Raw genomic sequence first — 9,660 nt, forward strand, 5'->3', positions numbered from 1 at the left:
TTTGAGATAAGGAAAAAATACAAAAATCAGCCGGGCATGGTGATGCACACCTATAGTCCCAGCTGCTTGGGAGCCTGAAGTGGAAGGATGGCTCGAGTCTGGGAGGTAGAGGTTGCAGTGAGCTGAGATCATGCCACTGCACAGCAGGCTGGGAGACAGAGTGAGACCCTGTCTCAAAAAAAAGAATTAACCCTCACTCTACTCTCAATGACAACTGTAACTTTTTTTTTTTTTCGGGCATAGAGACTGGGTCTCTCTATGTTGGCCAGGCTGGTCTTAAACTCCTGGGCTCAAGCAATCCTCCCTCGTTGGCCTCCTAAAGTGTTGGGATTACAGCCGTGAGCCACAGTGCCCACCCTGCAACCAAAATTCTTATGATAATGAGAATAATTGATTGATAATCTAATCAAACTGTCTTATATTGAGTATTTATTATTGTTATTATTATTTAGAGACGGGTCTTGCTCTGTCATCCAGACTGGAATGCAGTGTTGTGATCATGGCTCACTGCAGCCTCAAACTCCTGGGTTCAAGTGATCCTCCCACCTTGGCCTCCCAAAAGTGATGGGATTACAGGTGTGAGCCACTGTGCCCAGCCTCAAGTATTTTAAAATAACACTGCACTTAGAATTTGCAGAATGTGTATATGTGGTTAGAGCAGGCAGTGTGGACGCTACTAGACAGGCACATTATCTACAAGCAGGGAGCTATGTGCAATATACAAGACAGAATCCCAGGTGGCCCCCTGAAACCACCCCTCCTGGTTTCCTGGACCACCCCAAGCCCACCCCAGCTCTGGCATCAGCTCACACCTGCTGTTGGCCACGCACACGAACACTGCAGGAGATGTGCAGGGTAGGTCGCCTCCATCACTGGACCTCCCTCATCCTGCCATCCACCTATGGTGTTCCATGGGGAGCCTCTGCGAGGGTCTTCCAGAGGCTCCCAGCCTGGGGGCTCCAACTGCCCCAAGCCCAGCCTGACAGCAAGGGGAGCAACATCCTTCCCCGCTATGTCCTATTGGTGACAATCCAGCATCTCCACTCAGACCAGCAGAACAGGAACCTGATTCGCCCAGAAGAGAAAGGCCAAAAAACATTTCCTGACCCCTCCTCCACCCCCTACTCCCACTCCCATGAGAGGGCTAGCCTGGGTTCCAATCCCACTCCTCCACCTACCAGCTAGGTAGCTCTCAGCTGATAACTTAACCTCTCCAAGCCTCAGTCCCCACCTCTGTAAAATGGGGATGGTAGTACCTGTCCCATGGGATTGTACGAAGGTTACACTGCCAATGATTTTAAGTGCCTGGCACAGGGCTCCACCCAGGGCAAGCCTGGGTCACTGCTGGTTCTGGTCAGTGATACAGAGACCCTCAGACACAAAGACCACTAACATGGTCACACACACACACACACTGATACACAGATGCAGAGGCCCAAAGGCACAGTGAGCTCACGTGTTGGCATACACATGGGGAGGCACAGATCTGTGGGCCCCTTGGAGATGTCCTGGCCAGGCTCTGTCTCAGCCCCAGACCCCACTGCTTTTCGCAGACAGGAGCCATCCCGCTGGAGCTGGATCTGACCTGCCCTTGGGAGGTCAGGGAGAGCCCTGGGCATCAGAGCGAGCACACTCAGCTCCTCCTCTTTGATGTGTCTGTGGAGGAGGGCTGGCCGGGTTTCTGCAGGCACTCTTGAGGCCCAAACTCCAGGCATGAAACCCTATCACCCCACCCATTAAATTTTTTCACCCCCTTGCTGTCAGCATGCAGACCCCTTTATTTTTTGATTGGGGAAGTAGAGGTCAGAGGTGGAGCCAGGAAAGGGTTTGCCATCCACAGCCCACAAACACACAGGCACACCCACAGAGACACAGGCAGGCCGACATAAGGACCCCTGTAACACATTCACAGGCCACAGCCCCTGCCCAGGCAACCTGTCAAATCCAAGTCTTCTGCTAGCAAATCCAGGACGTTTCATTGTACGCCATGTCCACATTAGCACCATCCCCCCAACCACCACTGCCATCCCCTCTGTGACCAGTATCCCCATGACCACCAGCAGCACCCTCACTGCAGCCACTGCCACCACAGCACCACACTGTCATCGGGGAACCGACGGAGGAGCCCTCTGGGATTCTGATACAGCATGGAGGAGACCCCCAGTGGGAAGGACAGAAGGGGGGCAATGAGCTTCCTAGGAGCTCAGAAGACAAGGTCCGGGAGCTCTGGCCCCTGCAGCAGCCCTGGACTCTCCAAACTGCAGCCCTGCTGGAGACAGTGTCTTCCCAGCCTGTGTCTGAGCCTGCCCTCTCCCACCTCTCCCTCCCTCCCTCCCACACCCACAGAAAGCTGGTCCCTAGCAGGTGCTAGTGCTGGAGGTGGAGGCGGCTGCAGAGAGAGAGAAGCCCAGGAGGGAGGGGCACAATCCTGGCTGAACCCACAGGATTGGTCAATCTGCACCCTCCCGGCCAGCACCTGACTAAAGATTTCTCAAAGCGACAGTGACCTCAGCCTCTGCTCTGAGCTCTGCTGGTCCCAGCCAGGAGCGCCCAAGTCATGAGGTGGGCACCCAGTGGGCAGGGTGGGGGGCAGGGGCCCTCTTGGAGGCAGCGGTGAGTTGGGAAGAGGAGGCCAGGCCCCGCAGGGGGCACGATGGACAAGTTCCGGATGATCTTCCAGTTCCTGCAGTCCAACCAGGAGTCCTTCATGAACGGCATCTGCGGCATCATGGCCCTGGCCAGTGCCCAGATGTACTCGGCCTTTGACTTTAACTGCCCCTGCCTGCCGGGCTACAATGCGGCCTACAGCGCGGGCATCCTGCTGGCGCCACCCCTGGTGCTCTTCCTGTTTGGCCTGGTCATGAACAACAACGTGTCCATGCTGGCCGAAGAATGGAAGCGGCCGCCAGGCCGCCGGGCCAAGGACCCCGCTGTGTTGCGCTACATGTTCTGCTCCATGGCCCAGCGCGCCCTCATCGCGCCCATCATCTGGGTGGCCGTCACACTGCTCGACGGCAAATGCTTCCTCTGTGCCTTCTGCACTGCCGTGCCCGTGACCGCACTGGGCAATGGCAGCCTGGCACCCGGTCTACCTGCCCCTGAGCTTGCCCGCCTGCTGGCCCGGGTGCCCTGCCCTGAGATCTACGATGGCGACTGGCTGCTGGCCCGAGAGGTGGCCGTGCGCTACCTCCGCTGCATCTCCCAGGTGAGGGGGCTGCATGGCCTCAGGCTGGGTCTCACTGGCAGATCAAGGTCCCTCTGGGAGGGCCCTATCCCCCTACCTCTCAAAATGGGGCCTCTGCTCAGGTGGCGCTCCGAGGTGTGGGGGGCATCTTCCCAATTGAGGCTGAAGGCACAGCCATGCGTGTGCCCTCAGCCCAGGGCCATCCGGAGAACGTGCTTTGGCTCCCTCTGTCCAGAGGCTTCTGGTGAGTGGGCCTGACCCCTGTCCTGAGGTCCCCAGAGTGGACCTGCATCCCCATCCTGATCTCTGAGCTTGGAAGCTGGAGGAATTTGCATCCTTTCCCTCTTCCGGGCCTCAGCAGTGGTGACGCCAGTGGGTGGCTAAGCCATTTGGGTACATTTCCCTGGCAAATGCCCCCATCTGGTGTGTCCCTGCTGGGGAGTGGGAGCTGAGGACCAGGGTGTCCTGGAAGGGGGTGCATGGATGAGAGAGAGGCCCTGTTGGGATGTGACGGAAAGACAGGTTGGAGAGCCCATTGACAGGTCAACCAGAGCGAGGGTCCTCCCCAGCCCTGCTCCCACATCCTCTGCCCCTCCACGCTCACCCATCCAAGCCTCTATGGCCTCTTCCAACCCAGTCAGTGCTGTGTGGGGAGGGCCACCCAGGCAGCCCACCCTCACAGCTGGCAGACCAGGTGCTGTCAGGGCGAGGGGCTGGGACCAGCCTGCCCTACAAGGGCTGGAGAAATGTGCACACTCTACCCTGGCAAGTCCAGACACTCCTGGCTTCCCGCTGTAGCAGGGGCCTCTCTCCTGGGAGGCCTCCATCACCACCCAGATGGCCCTGGTAAATGTCACGCTCTGAGCATCCAGACTGAACTCTACTTCCCTCTCCTCCCAAACCTGCGCCTCCTCTCCTGTGGGCACTCATCCCATCATCCCCAGCCTCAGGGCCTTGGCAGCTGTCCCTCCACCTGAACTTTAAGCCACCACATCATAAGCTGAGTGGGCCCCAGAGGGTGCAGACTGCCTGGCCTATACACGTTTCATTTGGCCTTCAGAGACTGAATTCTAGATCCAACTTTAGAATTTGCTGGCATGTTCTAAAAACCAGAATGGGCCAGATATGACGTGGCTCATGTCTGTAATCCCAGCACTTTGGGAGGCCAAGGCAAGAAGATCGCTAGAGCCCAGGAGTTCAAGACCAGCCTGGGGAATATAGTGAGATCCTGTCTCCAAAAAAAAAGAAAAGAAAAACATTAGCCAGGTTTGGTGGCACATGCCTGTAGTCCCAGCTACTCAGGAAGCTGAAGTGGGAGGATTGCTTGAGCCTGGGAGGTCAAGACTGCAGTGAACTGTAATTGTGCCACTGCACTCTGGCCTGGGTAACAGAGCAAGACCTGCCTCAAAAAAAAAAGTAAAAAAGTATATAAAATTAAAATGAAAATCAGAATTTTCACATAAAAATCAGATTTTCAAGTTGGAAATCCAGAAGATCCAGCCCCACCGGGCCCGCATGTACTCCTGGAACAGCCTGGGGTGCCCCCAGCCTGTACACACGCTCAGCGGCTCCCCACCCTGTCTGCTCTGTCATGACCTGCCCAGCCCCATGATAGGCATCTGGGCTTGCCCTCAGCCCCAGTCCTGATCTGCCCAAATGCTTCTCTGTGAGGCTGGGGCCTGACCCTGAAGCGTGGGGTGGGGGAGCATCCTGCCCCGTGCCCTGCAGTGAGCTGACAGAGCAGAGTAGAACCAAGCACAGGGTGCTCTTCAGCGCAGAGTTTGAGTTCTTGCCTGATTTGCCTTCATGACCCCTGAAGGCCCAGCTCGGAACCGACACAGAGGAGATGCTCACTTGTCACTGGTGACAATACCAGGAGCCAAAGGAGAGGTTCAGGACTCAGAGGAAAATGGGCCACTATGGCCTGAGGAGATCAAGGAAGGCTTCCTGAAAGAAGAGGCACAGTAAGTGAGGGCCTATTGGCACAACAGTAATGGTTAACAGTCACTGAGCACTGGGTACCAGGCACTGCGGTAAGCTTATCACATTCAGTCCTCACAACACTCTGAGATAGGTGCTACCACCAGCTGCATTTTATAGGTGTGGAAACTGAGGCATGGAGAAGTTGAGTGCTTTGCTCCTGGTCAGCTAGTAAGTAGTGGAGACAGCATTCAAACCAAGCAGCCTAACTCCAGGGTCTGCCCACTTAACTCCTGGGCCCTGTGGGTGCCCCGCCAGCATGGCAGGTGCTTTACCCACGTGATCTTCTTTCCATGAGGTGCACCTATCTCCATTATTCCAATTTCTTTTTTTTTTTTTTGAGATGGAGTCTTGCTCTGTCGCCCAGGCTGGAGTGCAGTAGTCGGATCTCAGTTCACTGCAAGCTCTGCCTCCCGGGTTCACGCCATTCTCCTGCCTCAGCCTCCTAAGTAGCTGGGACTACAGGCGCCCGCCACCATGCCCGGCTAGTTTTTTGTTTTTTGTTTTTTTTTTGTATTTTTTAGTAGAGACAGGGTTTCACCGTGGTAGCCAGGATGGTCTCGATCTCCTGACCTCATGATCCGCCCGTCTCGGCCTCCCAAAGTGCTGGGATTACAGGCTTGAGCCACCGCGCCCGGCCCATTATTCCAATTTCTATGCCCATTTTACAGATGAGGGAATGGAGGCCAAGAGGCAAGCTCACTTGCCCAATTTGTGCTCTTTGAGCTAGAAGTGCTGGCATAGAGAGTGCTTTGGGAGTCTGAACAGGCTCGGAGGCCCAAGGACAGTGCCCCGTGACTCTCTTTTGTCTCCCCACAGGCGCTGGGCTGGTCCTTCGTGCTGCTGACCACACTGCTGGCATTCGTGGTGCGTTCTGTGCGGCCCTGCTTCACGCAGGCCGCCTTCCTCAAGAGCAAGTACTGGTCCCACTATATCGACATCGAGCGCAAGCTCTTCGACGAGACATGCACGGAGCACGCCAAGGCCTTCGCCAAGGTCTGCATCCAGCAGTTCTTCGAGGCCATGAACCATGACCTGGAGCTGGGTCACACCCACGGGACACTGGCCACGGCCCCTGCTTCCGCGGCTGCCCCCACACCCCCCGATGGTGCGGAGGAGGAAAGGGAGAAGCTGCGTGGCATCACGGATCAAGGCACCATGAACAGGCTACTCACAAGCTGGCACAAATGCAAACCACCTCTGCAGCTGGGCAGGGAGGAGCCACCGCTGATGGGCAATGGCTGGGCTGGGGGCGGGCCCCGGCCTCCGCGCAAGGAGGTGGCCACCTACTTTAGCAAAGTATGAGGCGTGGCCAGCTGAAGAGGCAGGAATGGGGATCTGAGCCTACAGCCCCTCCGACCCCCAAACCAGGTGGAAAAATGAAGGGTTTCAGTACTGGGCAGTAGTCCCCTAGGCAGATCCACACTCCCTAGCACTCGCCTGCCCATCGGAGGCAGGACATTTGGAGCTGCAAGAGGATTTGACACTTTCAGCTGTGACACTGCCCTGGATGGCCCTAGGGCAGTGGGCCCATGAGCAGTATTAGTCTAAAGGGATCGGAACTGTCATGGCAGGTACAGGGACCAATGGCTCCCCTCTGCCCAGCCCTTCCCAGGCTGATGTTCACCATCTCCTCCCAGGTTTGACAGACATCCCCGCCCCTGGGTTCACTCTCTTCTGTCGCTTTTCGGGGACTCTCTTCCTTTATGCTCAGGGCTCGGGGAGTGGGAATCATCCCAGCATCTCATGAAGTGGGAGCCCTCTGATTTGGGCAAGTATGTCCTAGGTGAGACTGTGTGGGCCGGGGCGGGTCCATAAGGACATGACACACAGCCCACTGGGGTGATACACCTGGGGAGACAGGCGATGAGACAAGATGTCAGAAGCTAGGTTCACATGGAAGAGGCCAGAGTGTGTGGTCACCATGGGGGTCACGTGACAATTGTCCAGGTGGACTGAGTGTTTATTTAGCAACAAGTACAAAAGTCCTCCTGTAGAGGGGTCTTTGAAAACCACCCTAATACCCCCCTCACATCCAGGTCTCAGGGGGAAATCAGACCATCCCAAGGCTTGAGAATTGAGACACAGAAGCTGAAGTCTCTCCATTTTTCTTAAAGACCCACCTCTTGGGGATGAAGTTCTAAGAGGCTAAGAGGAGTTCCGAGGCTGTAGCCCAGGTGGGATGAGCAGGGAGGACAGCAGCATAAACGGAAAGCAGCTCAGATTCCAGAGTGAGACAAAATTGGGTCAAATGCTGTCTCTACCACTCACAAACACTGTCCCTGGGCCAGCTGCATCACCGCCTGTGCCTTCATTTCTTCATCTATACAATGAGGATGAGCCCCACCCCCTCCCCATCGTGGGGTTGCTATGTGTAAAAGCACATGGCACATGGTAGGCACCCAGCACAGTGTGGCTAATGTATTTGTTGATTTCTGAACCCAAGGACTTCCGTCCTCCTCCCCTGGGCAGGGATGAGAGACAGTAACACAAACACTCAAGCTTCCATCTTGTTGAGGAGGAATAAACAGAGGTACAGATAGGTTTCTCAGCACCGCCCTCAGCTCTGAGACATAAGTCCCAAGCATCTAAGAATTGATTTTGATCTTGGCATGATTCCATCCTTTTTTATCCATCCTTCCCTCTATTCCCACTTCTGGGGTCCAGTTTCCCTCCTCTTAATTCTTTGGGAGGAGCTGCTCAGATGTTCATGGGCCAAGGTGGGCTGGGAGGGCCCTTCCAGGAGGTAGGAGTTGGTCTGGGCCCTGAAGTCAGGGAGGATTAGGATGAGCAAAAACAAGCTGTATCTTGGTGGACCAGGGCGCTTCCAGTGTGAAGAGAAGGCCCAGAGGTATCAGGAGGTACGAATGTGAAGGACAGCAAAGCTTTGGGTCAGGCACACCTGGGTTCAAATACCAGCACTGCAGGACTTGTGGCAAGTCACCCAGCCACTCTAAGCCTCAGTGTGTCTGTCTATAAAATGGATATTAGAAGACCTGCTTGGCCGGGCGTGGTGGCTCATGCCTGTAATCCCAGCACTTGGGAGGCCAAGGAGGGAGGATCACTTGAGACTGGGAGTTGGAGACCAGCCTGGGCAACATAGCAAGACTCTATCTCTATATAATAATAATAATAATAATAATAAGAAGAAGAAGAAGAAGAAGAAGAAGAAGAAGAAGAAGAAGAAGAAGAAGTCTTCTTTTTTGGACCCGGGCTCAGCGCGGGCCTGACGGCACCCTCCCCTGACCCTTGCGGGGTCTCCTTCGGTAGCTTCTGCCCCGCGGGGGTCAAGTATGCGGGGTGCTCTTGAAACTGTCATGGGGGGGAGGTCTAGGTCAGATTTAAAACTTTTTTAAAATAAAAAAAAATTTTTTTAAAGACCTGCTTTTCAGGATTGTGGTGAGGATGAAGGAAGATAACTTTTAGGGAAGGATCTGGGACTGTGTTTAGCATATGCTGGGATCTGAAACAAGCAAATAAACAAGCAAGCAAACGCTGGTACCTTTTGTTTCCTTCCTACGTATGGTCAAGCCCAGCTGAGGGAGGCCAGCAGGTCACTCAGCAGCTCCACCATGATGGAACCACGTGCACTGCACAGCTGACAGGTGTAGGGGGTCCTCTCCCTCCATGCTAAGGGTCATCTAGCTTGTCCACAGACTCTCCTCTGCAGCATTCCTGACCCGTGACGCTTCAGCCCGCATCTTGACCACTTTTAGATACAGGCTGGGCAGCTCTGATTAGTACAAAGCGCTTCCTTCAGAAACCTGCCTCCTTGTAACTTCCACCCACCAGTTGAAGCTCTGCCTGCAGGCCCTGGAGAATCCCTAGGTTCCTGAATTCAACCCTCAGCCCTCCAGGGATCCGAAGCAGGTCCCGGGGAGTTAGCTGACTATGGGTCAAAGAGCCAGCATTGGGGATGGCTTGTCCAGTCAATGACCCGACCGCTCTGAGGCAGAAGGGCCAGAAGAGGGTGGGGCCCTGGCCCTGAGCATCCTGCAGGGCTCAGCGCGGGTCTGAGGGCACCCTCCCCTGACCCTCGCAGGCTCTCCTTCGGTAGCTTCTGCCCCGCGGGGGTCAAGTACGTGCGGTGCTTTTTTTTTTTTTTTTTTCTTTGAGACGGAGTCTCACACTGCTGCCCAGGCTGGAGTGCTGTGGCCAGATCTCAGCTCACTGCAAGCTCCGCCTCCTGGGTTCACGCCATTCTCCTGCCTCAGCCTCCCGAGTAGCTGGGACTACAGGCGACCGCCACCTCGCCCGGCTAATTTTTTGTATTTTTTTAGTAGAGACGGGGTTTCACCGTGTTAGTCAGGATGGTCTCGATCTCTTGACCTCGTGATCCGCCCGTCTCGGCCTCCCAAAGTGCTGGGATTACAGGCTTGAGCCACCGCGCCCGGCCCGTGCGGTGCTCTTGAAACTGTCATGGGGGCAGGTCTAGGTCAGATCTCCCCAGTGCCTCCACACCCCCACGTGGCCCTCCCGACTGGTCCCACTGGTGT

At 55.6% G+C, this 9,660-nt stretch overlaps 1 protein-coding gene across 1 annotated transcript; it reads left to right on the plus strand.

The window, feature by feature from the left end:
* Nucleotides 1-2,510: 2,510 nt before the first annotated feature.
* On the plus strand, nt 2,511-8,332 carry CALHM1 (calcium homeostasis modulator 1). Its single transcript, XM_017851770.1, has 2 exons — nt 2,511-3,205; nt 5,984-8,332. Exons 1-2 carry the CDS (start codon nt 2,654-2,656, stop codon nt 6,467-6,469), a joined length of 1,038 nt encoding a protein of 345 aa, XP_017707259.1. The 5' UTR covers nt 2,511-2,653; the 3' UTR covers nt 6,470-8,332.
* The last annotated feature ends 1,328 nt before the right edge of the window (nt 8,333-9,660 follow it).

The sequence above is a fragment of the Rhinopithecus bieti genome, unplaced genomic scaffold, assembly GCF_001698545.2.
Source record: "Rhinopithecus bieti isolate Rb0 unplaced genomic scaffold, ASM169854v2 scaffold_31787, whole genome shotgun sequence".
Classification (NCBI taxonomy): Eukaryota; Metazoa; Chordata; class Mammalia; order Primates; family Cercopithecidae; genus Rhinopithecus; species Rhinopithecus bieti.